We start from the raw sequence: 24,878 nt of genomic DNA, 5'->3' as shown, positions 1-24,878 counted from the left end.
ATGCAACAAATTGATTATGGGGTTCATTAGTTCATCCATCGGACCCCACTTCCTTCCAAGTAAACTGGAAAAATAACATTCTAAATTGAAAAACACAGACTCTGAGGAACAGATAAAGTTTAGGTGTCAAGAGGTCTTTATTGAAATAATAGCACAGTTACACTTCTAATACCTTTTCCACTTGTGAACAATAGATTAAAATTGCTTGCTACATACAGTGCACAGACAGTTCAATAATTAGAACCAATACAACTGCATTTAAAATAAATAAAATAGCCTATTTAATAATTTAAAGTAAAATTACTGTACAGTATGAAAATAAAGATACATAAATGTTAGGATCTACAATGCTGTAGAAATAAAATCATTATTCTGCATTACTCAAAACAGTGCAATAAAAAAACCCAAATAAGCTTTTGGAGTGCAAAGTTTAAATTCCCATTTTAAATTATCATGCAGACATAGCATTTCAAGCCATGCTATGGTCTATGGCAAAGTTTTTAATTTTTAAGAGGAAAAATGCTAGCCAGTACACTTACTGTACCATCAAGTGTTACATCACATAACTTGCTGCTCTGCTTCTGCAGTACAGTTTAGAAGGGAGGTATCTTGTTGCATTCAAAAAATTGAAATTAACAAGTTTCTGAAGCAAACATGTTTATCTTTTTAGCCTGGAACAAAATTATGTGACAAAATAATAACCATATTCCTGGGTTTAAGAAAAAAGAAAAAAAACTACACCACATAATGAACTAGAAGCAGCTTTCCAATCATCTTTAAACTCTGTAATGATCCTTAAGTGAACACAACCATGTAAGTTTTGAGAGACATCAAAGTCTGGCCTGTAGAAGACAAGTGATAAAATGGGGCTGTGAGAAGAGCAAAGTAATTTCTGATACACCTATGTTTAATCTGCGTAGAACTCGGCTGCATTTGTATGTAATAATATACTTAAAGTATAATTTAATTTCAATGTGTATATAAAACTGTTATTTAGGCAAAGACCAAGGAATGCATTTAATACTAAACTGTAAACACATCGTCCACCATGACTTGGCGTGCACACTAACAACATAAGAGCTCTTCCACAGACTTTGGCAAAGAGACTACATATAGCAGGTCACAGCAGCATGAGCTCACATGGAAGACTGAAAGCACTGCAGAATAACACCACCCAACACCTCCTATCAATGGGATACATGGTAATAAGGGCCTCTTCGTGCTAAACCACTTTCTTGAACAGTCTGTGTTCTTCATATTTGTAGTTTTCATAATTCAGTAGTCTTAAGTCTCTGTGCTTTCACTGCATAGACTGACACAGGGTGTACTCTAGCCATTATAAGTCCAGAGGGTTACAGTTCTGTCTGCAGAGGATGACAGGAAGGAAAGATCTTGGGTGTGCCATCGGCACTGAATCACTTTGTCCTTGTGCTCCCCCACCACCATAATAGGAAGCTGCTTAGTGAGGTCCCCTAAAATAAAAAAGAGATACTGATTTATAATGCGAAATAAGTATATACATAATTTTATATTCCTGTTACTTTAAAATATTATAGTATGAAAGGTTTACACAGGAATAAATCACATTAGAATTTGGCAACATATATACAGCAAATCTTTGACATAGATGCCACTCTCCAGGATATTCAACCTACTTGACTTCTACCTAGTCAGTGCCACTCCATCTTGGTTTACTTTGCTGGTTTCCCTTCTCGTCCTGAGTTAAAGTTTGCTGGACCTCAAGGAATCAGTCTGCAGGTTTCTTTTGTTCCCTCTGCACTTCCTCTGAAATTTCATTTTGTATCTTGGCTATTTATATACTTACGATTCACACCCATTTTATCTCCAATTTTGACTTCTCATCACCTAAGCTCCAGATTCATATCCAAATAGTAGTTTATCCAATCAATGTCTCACTTGATTACGCTAGTCATCTTAAATTTAACTCATTTAAAATCAAACTTGCTTTTCTTGCTCAACTGTTCCTTCCCCACCTATTTTACTCACCATCTGGTTGCTCATGCCAGAAACCTTATTCCCTCGCTCCTTAAATCTAACCAAATTAAAATATAAGCCAAACCCTATCACTTCTTACCACCCCCACCTCTCCTACCCTGCTCAAGTCATCGTCATCTCTCACCTGAACTATTCCAATAGCCTCCTCACTGACACTGACACTTCTACTCTTGCCCTACTTATAACACACTCAAAATTATCTAAAAGGGCTGGGGTTGTGGCTCAGTGGTAGAGCACTTGTCTAGCACGTGTGAGGCCCTGGGTTTGATTCTCAGCACCACATAAAAAAATAAAGATATTGTGTCCATCTACAACTGAAAATATTTTTAAAAATTATCTGAAAAATGTAATTCAGATTGTATTACTCCTCTATTTAAAATCTTCCAAGGTTTCATGTCATACTTTTTCAAATGCCCCTGGCTCAGCTGCAACAAGTGTACTGCTCTGATGGAGGATGCCACTAATGGGGAAGCCTATGCATATGCAGGGCAGTAAGTATATGGGAAATCTCTTTATCTTCCTCTTAATTTTGCTATTAACTTAGAAATGCTCTTTAAAATAAAGCCTGACTTTTTAAAGCCTGTAAATTCCTGCCTTTGACTTAGTCTCTTGTCTCTTTCTCCCTTTGGTTGACTAAGTTCTAGCCACCCTGGGTTCTCACAGTGTCACAACTGTGCCAGGTTTATTCCTGCCTCAGTATCAATATACTCATTATGCTCTTCTCCTAGGGTCCGGGCATGACTTGTTCCTTCTCATCATTCAGGTCTCTGTACAAATGGCATTTCCCTGGAGAGACCTATTCTAATTATCCTATCTAAAACAGCCTTCCCCTACACACCCCAGTCACCATCTCCTGCCATACTATAGCTTTTAATAGCACTGAACAATATCTAAAATCACATTGTCTATTGGTTTACTTTTTGTTATCTCTAAAGTATAAGATCCATCAGGGTGGAAGCTGTCTGTCATATTCATCTCTGTCCATAGCTGGTTCACAGTAAATATTTGCTTAAGGTTTAAAAAAAAAAAAAAACTAGGGTAGGGTGTGGTGTAATCCCAATGGTTTGGGAGGCTGAGGCAGGAGGATCTCAAAGTCAGTCTCAGCAAAAGCAAGGCACTAAGCAACTCAGTGAGATCCTGTCTCTAAATAAAATACAAAATAGGGCTGGGGATGTGGCTCAATGGCCAAGTGCCCCTGAGTTCAATCCCCAGTATCCACCTGCCCCACTCCCCAAAAAAACTAAATAAAAATCTAGGTATGAAAATACAATTACAGATTGTACAATAATTTGGGGGGAATTGAACCCAGGGGTGCTTAACCACTGAACTACATCCCCAGACCTTTTTTTTTGGGGGGGGGGGGCGGGGGGAGGACAGGGTCTCAATAAATTACTGAGGCTGGCTTTGAACTTAAAATCATCCTGCCTCAGCCTCCCAAGTTGCTGGGATAACAGGTGTGTACAACCATGCCCAGATATAATAATTTTATAAATAAGCTAATAAAAATACATAAGTCTATCATTTGTCATAATAGAATGATTCCCTGTAATAAATAAAACCATTTAACAAAATAAGATTATTCACTGTTTACTTAGTAATTTGCTATAACAAATCTTAATGTAGTCTTAGTAATCTACTTAGTAAAGACCTTAAAATTTTAAATATTATACATTCAATCATCCCAGACTGCCAAAAAAGAAAGACCTCAAACACAATAGGAGAGACTAAAACAAAGAGAGAGGTTAATTTCAATCACCTTGTAGGTCTGTCACCTTTATTTTCATGTCATAAGAGCCTGTTAGCAAGTAGTGAGCTCCAGGGGAGAATCGAACAGAACGAACATCACTGGAATGAGGATGATAACTTTGTACCATTCTTCCTCCCCTTATGTCATACAACATGCAACTAGAATCTTCTTGACCAGTAGCTAAGAGACGACCACTGGGATCTACAGCTACAGATGCCACGGCACTGCCTGTAGCAGGAAAATAAAAGTTTCAATATAGAAAGTCAATATACCTAACTTGCAACATAACTAATTATGTTCACTTAACCACACACTAGTGATTTGATATAGCTTATCAATCCTGTTCACTTATAGAAAAATCCAAGTAAACAGTCAACCAATGAACACTTATGTTCTTTATTGGAGCAAGGGATGAAGCAAGATTCTGTAAGAAATGAGAAAGACCATTTTTGTCATTTGAAAGAACCTCCAGAACAGCATTATCAATAGTGCAACTGATGAACAATGCTAGAGAAATCACTATTCCTAATCCAATGTTTTCTCTGCTGGGTAAGTGTCTGTAAATATTCTTATACTCAGCTTGGAGTCTAGTTGTACTAACAAATTTGATAACAAAATATGTTTCAGGACATCAATGTAGGAAATGTTCAAAAGCAACCCATAATTTACTACCAACAGAAAGTAAACAGAAAGTAAATTCAGATTCTAAAGGCTAAAGCCTAACTGTACCATGTATTCTCAGTCTCAATGGGGGCTATACATTCCCGATGTGTTACAGAATGGTTCTTAGGGGTGAAAAAATTCTAAACATTAGCAATGGTTTGTAGACCCTTCAAAGTTTAACTTTAACAAAATCTTTGTCCTTAATATTTATTTTGCTTGTTAGGAAAAAATTTAGTTTTTTTCCTAAAGAAGTTCAATTATAAAAATAAAGCTGAAGAACACTGCTCTAGACTAAAGTAGTCTGGGATATAAGTTAGATCTTGTGAAACTGTAAACCATATAAATAACAGTATATATGTATATACACACATAAATACACGCATACAATTTAAAATTTTTTTTCTTGAAGTTTTGACAGAAGAAAGGTGAGTATGTGAGCAAGAATTACATAAGAAAATGTTCAGAGGAAAATTATAAAAAAGGCACATAGCTCAGGTGGTCTGGTTGAAGTTCGTGGTTTAATAAAAGTTAACACAAAAGATGAGATAGTTAGAAGCTAGGCACATAATCCCAGTAACTTGGAAGACTGAGGAAGGCCAGTCTCAACAACTTAAAGATATGCTGTCTCAAAATAAAGAATAAAAGTGGGTAGGGATGTAGCTCAGTGGTAAAGCACCCCTAGGTTCAATCCTTACCACCAAAAAGAAAACCCACAAACAACAAAAATTGATTTAATCAAAAATGATATATGACTACAAATGAAAAGATGCAGAGACAGAATCTATGTGAAAGAGGGATGAGAAGAGATGGAAAGGAAATTCTCATTATACAAATTGGTACAACTACTCTGGAAAGCAGTATGGAGATTCCTCAGAAAACTTGGAATGGAACCACCATTTGGCCCAGTTATCCTACTCCTCAGTTTATACCCAAAGGACTTAAAATCAGCATATTACAGTGATCCAGCCACATCAATGTTTACAGCAGCTCAATTCACAATAGCTAAGTTGTGGAACCAACCTAAATACCCTTCAACAGATGAATGAATTAAAAAAATGCGATACACAATGGAATATTACTCAACCATAAAGCAGAATGGAATTTTCTGGTAAATGGATGGAAGTGGAGGCTATCATGTAAAGATAAATAAATCAATCCCCCAAAATCAAAGGTGGAATGTTCTCTCTGATATGTGAATGCTGACACACAATAAGTGGGGCGGGGGGGTGATAGTAGTTCACTGGAATAGACAAAGGGAAAGGAAGGGAAGGGTGGGGAATGGGAGTAGGAAAGACAGTAGAATGAATTGGACATAACTTTCCTATGTTCATATATGAATTCACGACCAGTGAAATTCCTCATCATGTACATCTGCAAGAATGGGATCCTAATTAGAATAAGTTATGTTCCATGTATGTATAATATATCAAAATACACTCTACTGTCATGTATATCTAAAAATAAGAAATTAAAAAATTTTTAAAAAGAAATCCTCACAAGAGGACATCAAATTAAAGGAAGTCAATAAATAGTCCTTAAAAACTATTAATATAAATCTGTTGTTTAGAAGTATTAAAATAAATAACCAACAAAAACTGCTATAAAAGTTAAAAATGAACCCAGCAGGGCTGGGGAGATAGCTCAGCTGGTAGAGTGCTTGCCTCACAAGCACAAGGCCCTGAGTTCAATCCCCAGTACCGCAAATAAATAAATAAATAAATAAATGAACCCAGCACTGTGGTATGTATTTATTGTCCCAGCTACTCGGGAGGATGAGGTGGGAGGATCACTTCAGTCCAGGGATCTGAGATCAGCCTGAGTGACATAACTAGATCTTGTCTGAAAAAGAAAATTTTAAATGGTTGGTCTCTGAGGATAGGAAATGAGGTAGACTGAATGGCAGAAGCCAATTCCGAGAGCAATGTCATTTTTAAAAAATAAGCCCTATTGAACTGTTTGGTTCCTGAAACCATGTTATACCTTGTTTAACAATATACAAACTAAACTTTAACTAATACATTATCACATATTGATATATATAAACATAACTTTACATGTGTGTAGGTGTGTGTAGTCCAAACTCAAGTTCACTGTAGAAAATCATATCTGATTTGAATCAAAGTGTAGAAAAAGGTTCATGAAAGTCAAAGACTAAATAAGACATTAATTAAAAAAAAAAAACACCAAAAATTAAGAACAAAGCAAAAGTAGACCTTTTCACTTGAAATGTGCCACAGAATTGCTATTAAAAATTAAAATATGGACTGGGGTTGCCTAGCATGTGTGAGGCACTGGGTTTGGTCCTCAGTGCCACATAAAATAAATAAATAAATAAAGGTACTGTGTCCCTCTACAACCAAAAAAATTTTTTAAGAAACTAAAATAAGCAGAAAAGGTACTAAAATGAAATAAAGACAATGGCAGAATACTATGTTACTCTTAGATATCAGTGTTTTAAAAGATGGTACAATGAAAAGAACAGTAGTAGCCTGAGGCTACATGGAATAATCCAAGATACACTATTAGTTTTAAAAAGCAAGATTTGCATTATATGCTACCATCTGTGTATGTGTGTACACATGCATGCATGTTTACAGGAGAAGAAACATTATGACATTAAAAAACTTTCTGGTTATATATGTACAGAATTTTTTAAAGATTTTTATTTATTTCTTTTAAAAAATTTTTTTCATACATGTACATAGGGTAATAATATCTGTTTCAATCTATCGTCCTTCCCATCCCCACCTGCCCCACCCCTCCTCTCACTCCCCTCTCTACAGAATATTTCTAGAAGAATAAATAAGAAACTGACTCTTCAGGGAAAGAGAATGAGGAATTGGTATGGAAAGAAAGCAGTACACTTTTTACTTTAATTTCAACCATGTGCATGCTTTTAAAGGTCTGAGTTCTAAAAGCTCCCTGATAACAGAATAATTTGGGACATGATATTTAATCTCCTTGGGCTTTGGTTTCCTAAACTGAATATTATTGTTACAAATAAGGTAAGCATTTTGAAACAACTGAAAATAACCAATAAAATACCAAGTATTTACTTCACAATTTTTTCTATTGCAAAGGGGAACAAGTAGGTTAGTATAATTTACAGTTTCTTTCTAAGTTCATTTAAATTACTGGAAAACCCACCAGTTCCATGGAATGTTGTGCCAACAACACGTACACAGCTTGGTACACGAAGATCCCAGAATCTAACAGTCTTATCTTGAGAACCCGATGCAATCATCCAGCCACTCCAGGTATAAAGTGCTAAGATATGCCCTATAAAATACCATGTACTTAGTTATTTCTGTAGGAGAGTACCTTTCCATAACATGTGCAAAGTTAGGTACTACTTATCACTGGACAAGTGATTGTCTGGTAATTAAAACCCTACATATATTAGAGTGACAATTTTAAAAACATTTAAACTCAGTAAAATGAACATTGATACCACACAACATCAAAACCATACTGAACAAACTCAATCTTTCTTTAGTGACTCCATTAGTAGAGTAGGTTCTTTCTATATTTTAGGACATCATAATTAGTACTGAAAATAATAATATTTGAAATCATGGCAACTTTTCTATGGAGGAAGCACAGGAAGTCAGGCATGGTGGCATACACCCATAATCCCAACAACTCAAGAGTCTCACAAGTCCAAGGTCAGCCTGGGCAACTTAGTGAAACCCTGCCTCAAATTAAATTTAAAAGGGGCTAGGGATAGCTCAGAGAGCACTTGCCTAGTATGTGTAAGGCCCTGACTTCAAACCCTGGCCTGCCTCCACCTCTGCCACCAAAACAAAACAAAACAAAACAAAAGCAAAGGAAAACTGTTTTAGGGAGTTAATCAGCTTTGGAAGCGAAAGAGCTGGGGTCATATATTAGTTCTGCCACTTACCATCCTGTAATAAGTCATCTTACCCTTTCAGCCTCACTTTCTTCATGTACAAAATAAGGATAAACCTTCCTATATCCTAAGGTTGTTATGAGAATTAAGTTAAGGAATCATAAGAAAATTACTTTGCACACAGGGAAATAGCAATGTTAGTTATCATTACTGTGTTGTTACCCAAAGTTCACAATTTAAAAATTTGAAATAAAAATTTCCTGTCTTAAAAAGATCCATTTTGATGAAATATACCCCATTAGAAAAATGCAGAGAGGAAAAATAGCACATGCTGAACATGTCTTGAGACTGACAGTACTTACCAGTATGGCCACTCAAAGCATGGAGGCCTTGTCCTCTTTGACAATCTGTTGTATAAATGTTACAATCCCCTGCTCCAGCACTTATTAAAATAGCTCCACCACTTTCTGGGCCTTCCATGAATGCCAAGTCTCTAATTGTCCCATCATGCATACTAAATTCCAGATCTGGTCCTGAAACAGCAATAAGAATTTAAAAAAAAAAAGATGCTGCTCAACTTACTTTGAAAACTTGAGATTGCTAAACTGCCTAAAAACTGGCCAAGAAAATGGTGTAGTAGTATGGTTTACATTTTAATTTAGGAACTGACATTATAATAAATTTCACTTTTACTGAACAAAGAATTCAAAATGCTGATTTAGCTATTATCATCCCTAAAACAGAGGTATATACTTTCTTGTCCTATATTCCAAAGAATGAAGTTTGTAGAAAATATCCATTTATACAATTCTTGTAGTTACTTGTAAGTTATTTTTCTGATAATAACTTTCTAAAGTTCAGATATCACCTGGCTACCTATAAGAATTAACTAAAAAAGAATAATGCCACATTAATGTAAGTAAATAGAAAGTAAAAAAATGATTTTTACAATTACATTCTTAGATTTCATTAAAGACAAAAGAGAAACAACACAGGGAAACTATAAAGGATACTGGCAAGCTAGCTACTGCTTAAATACTTGGGCCCTACCTGTTGCATTACAAGTCTCTGCATTGAAGGGCAACACTTTGACATATTTGTCATTTGATCCTGTTGCTAATAACTGTCCACAAGGACTCCAGGCCACACAGTAAATGGATCCTTTATGATGTTTATTCCTTTTAAAACGCACCACTGGTTGTTTAGGAGTGTCATGTGCACTGAAAAGAAAAAAAATTGCATAAAGATATTTCAATTTCTTGCTTATTAAAATTAGTTAATATGAAGTTAAATTAGTTAATTAGGGTTATTCTTGAGGGAAGGAGCCAAAAGAGTATCAGCTAACAGGTTATTAACAGTTTTCAAAACCATAAAAATAAATATAAAGAGTACTGAAAATCTAAAAGGTTAAATTACAAGTCATTATCATACTAATATATCATTTCAGATCGCAAAGGGAATAGGACATATGACTCTTAAAAAAATCTCCACTTCTGCCAGGTGTAGTGGCACACACCTGTAATTTCAGCAACTTGGAAGAATGAGGCAGGAGGATTCCAAGCTTGAGGCCAGCCTCAGCAATGTAGCAAGGCCCTAAGCAACTTGGTGAGAGCCTGTCTCAAAATAAAAAAATAAAAAGGGCTGGGAAATGTAGCTCAGTGGTTAAGCACCCTTGGGTTCAAACTCTGGTATCAAATATAAAAATAAAAACAAAAAAACCCAAGTTGGGCACGGTGGCGCACAATAATCCCAGTGGCTCAAGGGGCTGAGGCAGGATGATCTCAAGTTCAAAGCCAGCCTCAGCAACTTCATGAGGCCCTAAGCAACTCAGTGAGACCCTGTCTCTAAAATACAAAATAGGGCTGGGGATGTGGCTCAGTGGTTGGGTGCCCCTGGGTTCAATCCCCAGAACCAAAAACAAAAACAAAAAAACCCCTCAAAACCCAAAACTCCATTTTTCATATTTTTCAAGAATTTTTAGCTCAGAAACAAAAAAAGAAAAAGATACAAGAAAGCAAATAATGTTTTCAAATTAGAAAAATTAAATAAACATTTCTTACATAATATGAGCAACATGCCTGGGTTAAGGGAAGGTACAGAATGGATTAAAAATAAAGTAGGCAATATCTCTTTCTAGAGTTTAAAACCTAGCAGGGATAGATGTTTTCATACCTGCCCATAAATAGTCAGGCAAGTGTAAGTTGTTATAGTTCAGTACTAAAGTTTGGACCTAAAAGGACTAGGAAGACTTTTATAGAAAAAGATGAAGGCAGAATAGCTTTAGTGAAAATAAGATAAATCAGGGCATGTGTTTGCCGAGCATGCTGCATGGGAATGAGTCTGTGGAGCTAGAAGTGATAAAAATGATGTATTCAGGAGATGGACAGATACAGTGGGTGAGGTGCCACAAGTTCAGTAATGGAGGGTACTAAATGCCATGCTCCTCAAGAGTTTGGTCTTTAACTGTAGTCAAACATTGATGAATAACATTTGTATTTCAAAATGCAGACTAATATCATATACTAAAGATTCTTAAATTAGGTATAATGATAAAAAAAAAAAAATAGGTGAACCTGGTGGCGCTCAACTATAATCCCAGCTACTCAGGAGGCTAACAGAAGAGGATCACAAGTTTGAGGCCAGCCAGGGCAATTTAGCAAGATCATCTCAAAATAAAAAATGAAAATAGGATGTTGCTCAGTAATAGAGCAACCCCCTGGTGCCCACTACCACACACACACACACAAAGTATATAAGAAAATGTATATGTTTCTGGAGATTCCTGAAGGATGAAAGGGTAAAAAGACATAACATCTAGAATTTGCTTTAAAAAGACTTCAGCAAACAAATAAAAAGGGTGATTGACACAGTATGACAAAAATCTTTACTGCTTTCTGGTGCACTAGTTTCTCTACTTTTGGGTGTTTGGGAATTTTCAGAACTAATAAAAGTTCTCAAAAAACAGGAAAGAATATTGATAAATCTTCAATATCTATAGGGTATTTAATATTGATCTAGAGAAAGAAAGCAGGCCAAAAGATTCTCTTTTGGCTGCACAATTTATCAACAAGTCCTACTGATCCTTTCCGTAAGTGGATTTATCTTCAAATCCATCCATTTTGCTGCATCTCCATTACCATCACACCAGTAGTCATCAACCACAACTACCTTCTGTTTTTCTCCTAGTGCCTACTCGTATTGTCATCCAATCCACAGTCAGAGTAATCATCTCAAAACACACTTAGGTCATAACACTTGCTCTGTTTACTTTAGGCAGCTTCCCACTACACTCAACAAAAAAATGCCAGATGGCTAGAAAGCTCTGCAAAATTTAGTTCATGTCTATTTCTGTGGCCTTATCACACTCTAGCTCACCTAATTCAAACCAATCTGAATTTGTTTTGTTTCCTCAAAAAGTCATGATCTTTCTGTAGTACTCTCTTCTCCCTTCTCTTTTCATGGCTAGGTTCTACTCATCCTCAGGTCTCAGCTTTAATGCCTTACCTTAAAGAGTCCTTTCTCTGACTTGCCATTCTGTGTCTCATCCCATCCCCATTTTACTTTCTTACAGAACCCTGCAGTTTTTCTTCATAACACCTATCAACATATACAAATATATGAGTATTTACCTGCATAATGTCCACCTTCCCAATAAACCACAAATTCCATGAATTCAATAAACATGTTTGTTTTATGAATAACTAGCTCTGAAGCCTAGCATAGTATGTAGTACACTGGAGCTAAAAATGTATTTACCAGATAAATTAATTTATCTTCGTAAAAGTCAGTTCACAGTCTATGAGACATCTGTGACAGCATGAAAAATTCAACAATGAGAAACAATTAAGATCAGGTTACCTCTACACAAATAAGTCTTTGGCTCTGCCTCCATAAATTATTGCCATTTTCCACTGTCTGATCTACAATTCTGCACCTCTCTCTCTCTCTCTCCTTTCCTCCCTCCCTCTCAGTATTTCTATTTAATAATACAATGAGTACAAATAAATTTTACTATTCTGACCTAACATGAGCCCTTTTATTTCTTTTCTTGATCTTTAAATGCCATCAAAGTCCAAGTCAAGATCATTGGTTTCAAAACCAAGAGGGTATAGTGGTACATGCCTAAAAGCCCAGCAACTTAGGAGATTGAGGCAGGAGGACACCAAGTTCTAGGTCAGCCTGGGCAACTCAGTGAGATACTGTCTCAATTTTTTTTTTTTTTTTAAGTTGGGGATGTGGTGTAGAGGTAGAGTACCACTAGGCTAAATCCTTAGTACCACACACACACACAAGGTTTCAGACACAGACAGCCAAAATACTCAAATAAAAACCTAGGATAAAGGGTAGGTTCAGTGGTAGTGTGCTTGACTAGCCATGTGCAAGACCCTGGGTTAGATTCCCCAGCACAGCAAGTGGGAAAAAATCCTACCTGTTTCTCCCTTAAAGTAGGGTTATAGTAAGTAAATCTTAGGAGTTATAAAATAATGTCTAAAACATGGTATAATATGTATTGCTTTTACAACTAAAAAGGTTTACAGTTTGTTTTGTTTGGATGCTTTCGTTTTGTTTGGTGTGAAAACTATTCCTTTTGTGGCATTCATTTCCCTAACCAGAAAATTTGCCAAATAGCTCATGATCTTGTAATGCTAATTTATTTTTTATTTTTTTTTTCACCAGGACATGGACATTTTTATTTTTATTTAATTTATTTTTATTGTAAACAAATGGGATACATGTTCTGTTTGTATATGGAGTAACAGCATACCATTTGCATAATCATACATTTACATAGGGTAATGATGTTTGATTCATTCCATTATTTTTTTCCTTCCCCCACACCCCTCCCACCTCTCTTTTCCCTCTATACAGTCCCTCCTTCCTCCATTCTTGCCCCGCTCCCACTCCTCATTATGTGTCATCATCCGCTTATCAGTGAGATCATTCGTCTTTTGGATTTTTGAGATTGGCTTATCTCACTTAACATGATATTCTCCAATTTCATCCATTTGCTGCTAATTTATTTTGATAGCAAACATTTTAACAGATAAATGGACAAAAAGCACTTAATTGAAAAGAGTTCAAATTCAGATTTCTATGAGGTTACATCTATGTTGCCCATTTTCTTAGTAACATTAAAGAATTCATTTTACACCTAATAGATAATGTAATGTGTCTATTTTAAATGACATGTCTTTAAAGACATATGCCTTTCTTTCAAATCCCATAATCCATTAAAACAAGAGGATAAAAGTATTATTAGATTGATCAAATGAAATTTGAGGGCTGGGGATATAGCTCAGTTGGTAAAGTGCTTGCCTCCCAAGCACAAGGCCCTGGGTTCAATCCCCAGCACCGCCAAAAAAAAGAAATTTGAATTTTTGTAGATTTAAAACAGTCAAATATCAGCAATTTCATATAGTGTAACCTACACCCATCATAAGCTATCATAAAAAATGTGTATTTTCCCACTCTGTAACCCACCTTACTTTATCTTTGGCAATTTAACTGGAATATAAGAACTTTTCAGATAAAAAGCAAAATATAAAAATCACAGAAATAAAGACTGAAGTATTGAATGACTAATGGTCTAATCAAAAGTATTTTATGGGAAAGAAATTAATAACTTAAGTATATTTCCTAAATATTGAAAATTTAAAATAAAAGCCTAATTAGAAGGAAAGAAAGGAAGGACCGAAAAACTACTAAATAGCAATTCTGAAAAAAGGACCAGTATAGCTAAGTTAAAAACTACTGTGGGGCAGGTGCTGGCAGGGGGCCGGTGAAGAGAAGAATGAAGGAACTTTGGATGGTGTAGAGGAAGATGGGGTGGGACATGGTGGGGGACAGAAAGATAGTAGAATGAAACAGACAGTATTACCCTATGTATATGTATGATTACATGAATAGTGTGAATCTACATTGTATACAACCATAGAACGAAAAGTTGTACCCCATTTGTGTATAATGAGTCAAAATGCAGTCTGTTAAAAATTTTTTTAAAAATTAATAAAGGGAAAAAAACCTAATGCAAGGGCTGGGGATGTATCTCAGAAATAGAGCACTTTCTTAATATGCATGAAGCCCTGGGTTCAATCCCTAGCACTACCACTTAAAAAAAAGAAGAAGAAAAAGAAAGCAACAACAACAACAACAAAAAATCTCAGGCAAGAATGGCAATACAAACCATCTATTCTTACCTTGGATCAATTACTTCTGGATAGGCACATACTCTCAGAGTTTTTGAATTTGAACCAACAGCATATAAACTACCACCTGGATGAAAAGCCACTGCTCTAACAGCTTGTGTGTCTTCTAGAGTATTAATACAAACAAACTGCTTTTTTGATTTGTCATCCTACGGAAAGAATGAATATAAAAAGTCATTCTATGAAAAATATGAATTTGAAAGAATTCACCTTTATGAAATTTTAAATTCATTTGAACTATACTATTCCTGTTCATTCACTTTGTGTTTACTATCTGCAATTTTTTAAGTTAAAAATTCAAATTAACCCTGATTTTTCTAGTTTTTGCTAATCATTGCTAAACCAAAGTCAGTTCAAAAACATTCAAGTTTTTCTTGGTGATCAAAATACAGGATTAAAAATGTATTCCCATATTAAGTTCTCTTTATCAAGGAAAAAATAGCTCACATATATAGAAATCTAACAAAAATCTCAATAAAGAAATATAAATATTGAAGAAAAAAAAGAAATCTAACAAAAATCATAACATCATTTGTGTTTCTAAAAGTAGGAAGGAGTCAAGTGCTAGGGCACATGTCTGTAGGCCCAGCTACTTAGTAGGCTGAGGCAGGAGGACCACTTGAGTCCCAGGAGTTCAAGACCAGTGTGGGCAACATTGTGAGAACCTCAACTCAAAGAATAAACAAATAAAAGACTATTATACTATTATTTAATCCACTTAAAGAAGTTTACTATTATCTCCAGCAATTAATATTTCAGTACTTCAAAGTAAAATTGTAAAATGTCCCTTTAAAATTATAAAAATGATTTTAATTGGAATGTTTTTACTTTAAACTGATAATCTCTCTCTCCACAGCTCTTTTTTAAAGAGGCAAGTTGGAGACATTCTGAATAAAATCTCTGGCAGCTCTTGCTAACTGAAACCACACTGTTACCCTGATTAGGATTGACTGGATCTGGGGACCTACAAACAGGGTGGGATCAACAAACTCCACCAAATCCTGTCTTCAGGGAGTATGAATATCAAGTGAATACATTAAGGTAAATCACTCAACTCTGTTGAATTGGAAATCATTCTCAATTCTGAGAATGCTAGGATCAAAATACCTACTTAAGCTTTTATGCATCCATGAAACACATTCTCACTGGGGTAAGAGGGGACAAAATTGGTATCACACTATGCCTGTCTTATATAACTGAATTGTTATGCATATGAATTTCACTACAAATGCTACATTTTCCATTAATTCATGTGCAAGGAATGTAATATTTGCCAAACAAATAGCATGGGGGAGATAAGAAAAAAAGGGAGATGGCAAATTGATTAAATGGCCTATAGCACTTATAACCTTAATTACTATGGGTTGTTTTACAGCAGAATCTACACATATTGATTTTATTTTCTCTCCCCCAAGGAGAAGAGAAAGTTCTAATTTTTAAAAATTTGTGACCATTTATAAAACAGGAGATTTCACATAAAAATCTAATTTCAAGCTTTTCTTGAAAATCAAAAGAACTAGAAAAACTGGGATTGTATATATTTTTGTGCAAGGGACAAATATCCCTATGTACTTATCATGAAAATGGCTGATTTTATTCATTTGTTACCTGTTAGACCCCTATAAGCATATTTGTTGTGACATATTCATACATGCACATAACATAATTTGGTCAATATCATTCCCAAGTAACTCCCTAGTTCCTCCTCTCCCTCCTCATTCCACCTTCTAATCCCCTTCCTCTATTCTGGTCTCCCATTTTCATGAGATCTATGGAATTAAAATTTAAAGTAGGAAAAATAGAAATTATATACTACTTAGGAAAGGATATCTGATTCCAAATCAAAAAACAGGAACAAATGAATGAGAAGCCCAATAATATCTGAATTTTGAACCATAGGTTCAGAGAACAGTACAGTGTCCCAATTCACGTGCCAATTTAAGGTCACTACTGGGCCATTAATATGAATACTCCAAAATGTGCTTTCTAAGACAACCTCTCCACTTAGTTCACTAACAGCAACCATCTTGAGATAAATACCACCATTAAGAACAATGATCATTTCTAAAAATGAATTTCTGTGAGTAGAGAATTCTTTAGCAATATTTGCAAGCACATATGAGAAAACAAAACACCATCCCAAAAGTATTACCTCTTCCCCTCTTGACCTTGATAGATTCCCTGAAGAATCTCCAATAGATGGCTTAATGACCGAATGTTCTGATGAGCTGTGGGAGAAATTCAAATATATTTTACTCAGAATATCAAAACAGAAACTAAATTACTTATCTTTTCAATCTTTTTCTTTTTTGGAAAATGACCCTCACTGACCCTATTCAAAGTTACTCTGTGAAGACATTATTAAGAAGGTCTGGGTTCAGTGATACCAAGAATAGTCATATGGTGTGAAAAGTCATTCTGGAAAGATTAAGTCAAGTTCACACATTTTATAGTAAGATGTCAAGTACCTTTACTCTGTTTAGTTTCAAAATCCTGTCTGTAATGTTTAAATCCTACACTAAGCAGGAACCTGGAGATTGCTCTTCAGGAAAATTACCTGGACCAAGAGAAAAAACTAGCCAAAACTGATAGTTGAGGGTCCCTTAATAAAACACTACTTCTGCTAGTCACTTTTTTGAGGCCAAAGGTAGACAAATCCACCCATTTTGTAGTCTTTCCTTTTAATATGCATGTTTCTTTTAAATGCTTCACTCATTATAGATAGCCAAAGATTTCCAGATAATTGAAGAAAGCCTCCTAGATAAAAGAGATTAAAACAAATAGAAAAGGGAACTCAAGAAGAGAGGCAATTAAGAGAACAAAAGCTACAAACCTATAATTATAATCCTTAGAGAGATAAGAGGAAATAATGAATCTTGGAAAAAAGAGCAAGAGCTATTTTTTAAAAGGGAAATTTTAGAGAATAAGGGCTTTTAGAAAATTATAGTATGATAATAGAAAATAAAAAAACAGAAAACAGAGGTGAAGAAATCACTAATACTTTTTAAATTTCCCTAAATTTAGGTTTCCAGCTTAAGAAAGCAACAGAATGAAAGGAAATAGACTCACTCTGAAATATATCAGCATGAAGTTTCAGAACATCAGAAGAGAAGAACCTGAAAAATTCCAGAGTTGAAAAAGCAATAGGCCTCTGAGAAAGGATCAAGAATCAAAATGTTGTCAGACTTCTTAATAAGAACACTGAGTTTGGAAGATCATACGACAATGCCTTTTGAAATACTGAGAAGTGTTTTCACTCTAGAATTTGATACTAACAAATTGAGTGTGAAATACAGTAAAAACATTTTTAGACATGCAAGGTCTCAGAAACTTCACCTCTAATATATCCATTTCTAGGAAAATACAAGGGATCTTGAAAACAAGGGGTCCAATACAGGAAAGAGACAAAGGAATCCCCAGAAAAATTGTGAGTACAGACCCAGGATTCACTAGGCCTATATAAAATGGCCTAGGGAAAAAAAATGAATATAAAGTGAGGCACAAGTGATCCTGGAGGAATATCTCCCAATGGGGGAAAAAAAAAATGGAACAAAGAAATTATCTGATATTTTTTTACTATCAGAAGAGAAGTTTTAATGGTTTTATACTTCTGTCAAAGTGTTTGCAGAGTTTAGTGATAAAGACTAAGAAAGCTAAGCATGTGGGCAGGTACATTTGTATACCAAATTTGGACAATTACTGTCCCTAGGAAAACAAAAAATTGTATGAAAAGGATATGTAATTATCTTACACTATATGATCCAGTTGTAAATAATATTCACATGTAATGTTAACACCAAATACTCATTTAAACAAAAATGTGTGTGTGTATACATACAGGAAAGAAGGGGTAAACAAAGTGTGTTGTGGGTGGGAAGAATAATAGGGAATAGATGGATAATAAAAAATACTAATAAAAGCATGCAATTCATAAATGTGAAAATCTATAGCAAAAGAAACATACAAATAGGTTGGAAATGGCAGCCTATGGTAATTAGAAAGCATGGACAAAGACAACTAGGATAGGGCATTGTGTTTTATTTTAATTTTAATTTTTTTTTTTTTTTTTGGTATCAAGGATTGAACCCAGGGGTGTTTAACCACTGAGCCACATTCGCAACCTGTGTGTACCACCATGGCCAGCTCTTTAAGTATTAAGTGTTATCTGTCTTTTCAAACCAAGTATACGTATTACGTTGATTTAAAAAATGAAACTTGGTACTGGAGGGCTGCGGTTGTAGCTCAGTGGTAGAGCACTTGCCTAGCATGTGGGAGGTATTGGGTTCGATTCTCAGCACCACATAAAAATAAATGAATAAAATAAATGTCCATTGACAACTAAAAGAAATTTTTAAAATTTGATACTGGAGAAAGATATTGGTCAAATTATATTATGCCCTTGTACAAATATGTAACAACAAATCTCTATGCCATGTACAAGTATAATTAACCAATAAAAATACAGAAAGAAAAATAATTAAACATTAAATTAAAATTTGAAATTTGTGGAGTAATCAAAACAAGTATTTTGAGAACAATAACAAAAAGCAAATGTTAGAGAGATATATGTTCTGAAATAAAAGTAGGGCTTGGCACTAATTATAAGGCCAATTTGTATAAGCATCCAAGTGCCAAAAGTAAGTTATGCATTCTTAAATGAACCATTCTGAAGTGTTTTATATTAGTAAGAGAAAATGCTCCATAACTGTAAATTAACACTTGTTTACTAATGACAGCAAGATAAAAATTTTCTGACTAGTGAGATAATATGCAAAGTCATCAACTGCTACAATTACCAGAGTTGCCAACACTGTCTTCCTGCAATCATTCTACCATCTTATATAGTATTTTCCTGTGTCCTCAAAGACTGCGAATTTTTTTTATTGCTTTGTTTTACTTATTTATTTTTATGTGGTGCTGAGGATCAAACCCAGTGCCTCACACATGCTAGGCAAGTGCTCTAACACTGAGCCAAAACCCAACCCAAGACTGTAAATTTTAAGATTATTTGTAGAAAGATGGCATAGGCAAGAAAAATGAAAATAAAGAAGATAAAACCTAAAGCTATAGGGTCTCTGAGTAAAGACAACTTAAACAGAACTGCCTTAGTGGTAGCAAGGAAGCAAAAAGAAAAACTGAAGGAAAATAAAGATGACAAAAGAGACTTAGAAGTTGGTAGAAAAAGATTCAGATAAATAAAAGCAGATTAGAAAAAAACTGGTGAAGCAGTGAGCTCTAAAAACTTTCATTTGTAAGTAAGTCTCCAAAGAGAAAGTCAACTTTCTATGTTTCTATTCATTAGTATGAAGTTAATATTTCCCAGTTTTACAAAATTAAGCACTTACATTTGGCTTCCACAAGATGGTGATTCCTCAAGAAAAGGGATGTGATTTGTTGATCCAGGATTAAGAGGTGTGCTTGTGTGAATATTTGAAGTATCATGTGTCAATCTCTGGCTAGAGTCTTGGGGTGGTGTAGCAAAACTAGTCACAGAAGAATTACTGGATCCATTGCCTTTGCTCCCGTTACACTGCTGGTTGAGCATTGACACCTCATTACCAAGGCTATCCATTCCAATGTTTAATTCACCAAGTTTTTGAATGGACCTATAAAATTAAATGATACAAGTAGTTTTTAATTACATTCCTAATGTATCAAAGATCAGAGGAAAGTAAATATATACACATGTAATCAATGGCAAATTTAGTGGTAAAAATTACTATCAATTTAAGACATAACTAAGGTACTAAAAGAAGATTCAAATTTTTCTACAGTACCATACTCTAAAGAAGACAGGCATAATGGGTATAATAGACACTCTAAAAGCATCTTTTATTATAAAAGTAGAAAACAAATGTCTCTTTCCACAGACATTATGATAACTTTGTCTTAATTTTCAATTTAAAATTTAATTTGGAGCTGGGCACGCTGTAATTCCAATGACCTGGGAGGTTGAGAAAGGAGGATCATCAAGTTTGAGGCCAGCCTCAGCAATTTAGCAAGGACTTAAGCAACTCAGTGAGGCCCTGTCTTAAAATAAAAAAATAAAGAGGGGTTCAATTCCCAGTACCCCCGCCAAAAAGTAGTCAATCTAACTAAAGAAATTAGCAACCTTTACTAAATATTTATCAGTTACAAATTTTAATTAGGCAGCATTTCTTAATTTCATTTCTGTGAAATATTAAACCTCTGAAAAGCTCCCCATAAAAAAAGAGTCTGAGGTAAAAAACTTTTGGGAAATGCTAAGTTAAGTATAAAACGCTTTTAAAATGCTCATATATCATTTTGATTCTCTTCAAGTGGGATAGGATGAGGAAAGGGCAGAATATGCCTATAATTAAGTGCCAAAGTAGTGGTGCCACTTATAGTATTAATGAAAATAAAAGATAGAAAATTATAGAATACAGTATTATTAACAAAAATTCCTTTATTAATAAAAATTCCTTCATGCACCAGGTGCAATGGCATGTGCCTGGGGTGGGGAGGCTAAGGCAGAAGAATTCATTGAACCCATGAGTCTGAGGTCAGCCAAAGCAACATAGCAAGATACTGTTTCTAAAAAAATTTTTTTTAAATCTTGTCATGCAATAATTAATTTTCTTAATAAGATCTATTATGTAACAATTCTTTTTTTTTTTTTTTTTTTGTGGTGCTGGGGATCGAACCCAGGGCCTTGTGCTTGCAAGGCAAGCACTCTACCAACAGAGCTATCCCCCCAGCCCATGTAACAATTCTTGTCCTCTTTCTATGCCTTGGAAGAAAGAAGCAAAATAAAATATAAGTGGGAAACACAATTTCAGTTTATAGATTCTATCTCAAATTCTGTTTGTCCTTGACATTAGTCAGGTACTATAAAGTCCTGGTAAATGTTCAGATAGCTAAATAAAACTAAAAGTCTAGAAAAAAAAGAATTGAATAAAAATATTGTATTAGGGGCTGGGGATGTGGCTCAGTGAGAGAGTGCCTGCCTAGCATGTGCCCTGGGTTCCAATCCCTGAACCACCAAAACACACACACACACACACACACACACACACACACACACATAAGCTCTCTCTCTCTCTCAAGGGTTAGAAAACAATAGAAAAGAAAAGGTGAAGAGAATGACAGGGAATTTATGTAGAACTAATTTGCAAAAACTTCGGGTAAACACCCATTTAAAATTATATACCTGGTTATCCTATGGATTTTTATGACTTACTTTCCTTTTATTATAATTTTAAACTGATCACTAAAGAAATTGAAAACAACTGATTAACAATAAATATGCTCTAAACTGAACCTAAATTGTTTGAATTCTATTTATGCTTGTCCTTAAAAAAGGATAAATCTTTTAAATTAACTTATTTCTGAGGAAGCACATTTCTACCACTATTGGAGTCACAGAACCTTGCCACTTGTAATTCCCAATGAAATATCTTTCTTCACAGAAAAATAAATTAGAAAATCAAACTGCAAACACGACTCTTTTCTTTTCAGTGCTAGAAATGGAACCCAGGTCCCATGCATGCTAGGCAAGTACTTTACCACTGAGCTACACCCTGACTTTTATGGATATGAAGAAACATCCAAAAATCAGAAGTGGCAATTCACCACATTAGAATATTTCTGACAAGCTACTGACTTCATCATAGGTGCTAAGAAAATGATCCCCAGAATGAATGTTCAGAGGCCTACTTAAGAATCTTGAAGTTGGTAGAGCGCTTGCCTCAGCACCACATATAAATTAAATAAAGGGACTGTGTCCACCTACCACTAAAAAATAAAAATTAAAAAAAAAAAATCTTGAAGTCATTAATCCCTGCATGAAGGTTTGGAGAAGGATCCATCTCAGGTTAACTGAGTTGTGAGTCACTCAGTATCAAGAAGATACTACTACTGAACCAAGTGAAAATGTAAGTGTCACTGCTCTAAGTACTTTTACATATATAATTCATTTAATCTCCAACAACTCTTGTTCACTTAAATACATCTATTCATCTATACATTACTGATTTTTAAACACATGCATGCACACACATATACATATATATACATATAAATATATTCCTTAGAAATAATATATATACTTTATACTGTTTAGTCAAAAATTATAAGAAAAAAATCATTTAAATATGCTGAATTCATAGCAATCTATAGGGTTTTTGTTTTTGTTTTTTGTTTTGAGATGGGGTCTGGCCATTGCCCAGGCAGACCTCAAACTCCAGGGTTCAAGCCATCCTCTTGCCTCAGTTTCTCAAGTAGCTGGCTCACTACTAAGACCAGGTGAATCTGTAGATTTAAGCACTCATTTTAAATATAAAAATAATAGCTACCAATATTGTGCTTACAGTGTGCTAGGTACTGTTCTAATCACTTTAAATAGATTAACTCTTTAAATCTTCATGGTAACCTTGAGAAGTAGATGAGGGAATAGGCAAAAAATAATAAAAATTTTTTTCCTAGTCCTCAGCTACCCTAAGTCAGACCTGAATCCACTTGGCAATCTGTTTCCAATATGTGGGCTGAACCACCATGCTTTTCTGCTCTAGTTGCTTAGGGAAGAAGGACAAGACTAGATGAACCCACAGAATGCTGTGACTGGAAGACATTATGTAACTCTGCATTACTTGAAACACTTAAGGGGCTAGGGCTGTGACTCAGTGGTAGAGCACTTGCATAGCGTGTGAGGCACTGAGTTCAATTCTCAGCACCACATATAAATAAATGAATAAAATAAAGGTCTATCAACATCTTAAAAATGTTTTTTAAAAAAGAAATATTTAAAAATCCTAAAATGCTCAAAGTGCATGGAAAGTAGCAGTTATTGCATGCTTCGAATAACTTTTTAAAATAATTCCTTATATTTTAAAAATTAACTAGGCCTGGAGTTGTAGCTCAGTGATAGAATGCTTACCTAGCACATGTGAGGCATTAGGTTCATTCCTCAGCACCATATAAAAATAATACATAAAATAAAGATATTAAAAAAAAAAGTAACTAGAAGACCAACCTATTAAGGAATTGCTCAGTTAGATTCTGCTGCTGATCAGGACCATCCTCCTGATTCACACCTCCTTCAAGCAACATTTGTTGGTATATCTGTCGTTGCTGCTCCTTCTGTTCTAAATGCTGTTGATAGCGTAATCTTTGCCTGTAATATTCTTGAAATTGTTCAGTGGAATCTCGAAGCTTAAAAATATTAGAAAAAAACAGTGATTTAAATATACTATGACTGAATAAGGTCTTCCCTCAGTAGTATCCTCTACAAATGCTGAATAAAATATTCAACTAGATATATTTAACAATTACAAAACACTTAACATAATTGCTCTTTGAAAAATAACATAATATCCATGAGTCTTAATGCTCAGAGATCAGTTAATTTGCTTTATTCCACAGCAACAATCAAAATGGTTGTCCTTTCTTGACTAACCCAAAATAAAAATGCAAATTAATGGTTATAAGGGAGATACTATAAAAGAATATGTAAAGAATAAAACAATTTTGCATTAGTTAAATAAAGTACATATTGAAGGACTGAATTAATATTTAATAAATACAATATTAATTTTATCATATGTGTTTAATTTAAGCATGTAGATGATCTAACAGATTCTACAGAGAGAAACAAAAGTTCCCTCAAAAATAGGTTTCAGAGGCTGGGGAGATAGCTCAGTCGGTAGAGTGCTTGCCTTGTAAGCACAAGGCCCTGGGTTCGAACCCCAGCACCCCAAAAAAAAAAAAAAAAAAGGTTTCAAATGTTCTCCTATAAGGAAGAATAAATGGGCATTAAATTTAGCAGTCTCAACATTCCTATTTAATCCATCTAAAAAACTTATATAGTACTCAAACTTATATGACTGAGATATTTAACGAATTCAAATATTGGCAAAGAAAGACACCAAGTTGAACTGTGTAATACTGCATAGATCATGTGCACTGGGGTTATCCTAGAACAAATTGATCCTTTTTAAAATTGACCTACACTGACAATAATCTTAACCAAGAGTTATCTAAAGCTAAAATTGTTTCCCTTTCAGGAGAAATAGAAACAATCCTCCTCTATTTAATAACCTATAGCAATAGTTCTTAGATAAAATTAGCCATATGTTCTTAAATTCTTATTATGGTAAAATATAACAAATGTGTCTTCTTATTTTAAGTGTACAATTCAGTGGCATTAATTATACTCACAATGTTATGCAACCATTACCACTATGTCCAGTATTTTTTTATCACAACAAACTAACTATTAAGCAATAGCTCCCCAATCTCCCCTCCCCTCAGGCCCTGGTAACCTCTATTCTGTTTAACATATTTCATATTCATATACAATATTCATATACAATTTAACATATGCATATATAATATTTTTCCTTTTGTATCTGTTCATTTCACATAGCATGAGGTTTTC

General features: G+C 34.6%; 1 protein-coding gene and 1 non-coding gene across 9 annotated transcripts in view; one reads left to right on the top strand and one right to left on the bottom strand.

Moving 5' to 3' along the window:
* Positions 1 to 118: 118 nt before the first annotated feature.
* Positions 119 to 24,878, bottom strand: part of Wdr47 (WD repeat domain 47) — a 63,616-nt gene continuing 38,856 nt past the window's right edge. For 4 of the 8 annotated variants that reach the window (XM_047562673.1, XM_047562680.1, XM_047562689.1 and 1 more), the window contains exons 7-15: positions 23,475 to 23,653; positions 19,828 to 20,088; positions 16,635 to 16,710; positions 14,474 to 14,631; positions 9,327 to 9,496; positions 8,639 to 8,815; positions 7,574 to 7,705; positions 3,773 to 3,991; positions 119 to 1,472 (exon numbers count right to left, since the gene is read on the bottom strand). In XM_047562673.1, coding sequence (XP_047418629.1) covers positions 1,330 to 1,472; positions 3,773 to 3,991; positions 7,574 to 7,705; positions 8,639 to 8,815; positions 9,327 to 9,496; positions 14,474 to 14,631; positions 16,635 to 16,710; positions 19,828 to 20,088; positions 23,475 to 23,653 — 1,515 coding nt within the window. In that variant the 3' untranslated portion in view covers positions 119 to 1,329. Of the gene's footprint in view, positions 1,473 to 3,772; positions 3,992 to 5,564; positions 6,266 to 7,573; positions 7,706 to 8,638; positions 8,816 to 9,326; positions 9,497 to 14,473; positions 14,632 to 16,634; positions 16,711 to 19,827; positions 20,089 to 23,474; positions 23,654 to 24,878 lie in introns of those variants that run through there. The other 4 variants (XM_047562685.1, XM_047562702.1, XM_047562713.1 and 1 more) reach the window with 2 other exon arrangements.
* Trnag-ccc (transfer RNA glycine (anticodon CCC)) lies at positions 13,562 to 13,634 on the top strand. The gene has a single exon. It is a non-coding gene; the product is annotated as a tRNA-Gly (tRNA).

This window comes from Sciurus carolinensis, chromosome 1, assembly GCF_902686445.1.
Source record: "Sciurus carolinensis chromosome 1, mSciCar1.2, whole genome shotgun sequence".
Classification (NCBI taxonomy): domain Eukaryota; kingdom Metazoa; phylum Chordata; class Mammalia; order Rodentia; family Sciuridae; genus Sciurus; species Sciurus carolinensis.
This window is presented reverse-complemented; position numbering and strand designations above follow the sequence as displayed.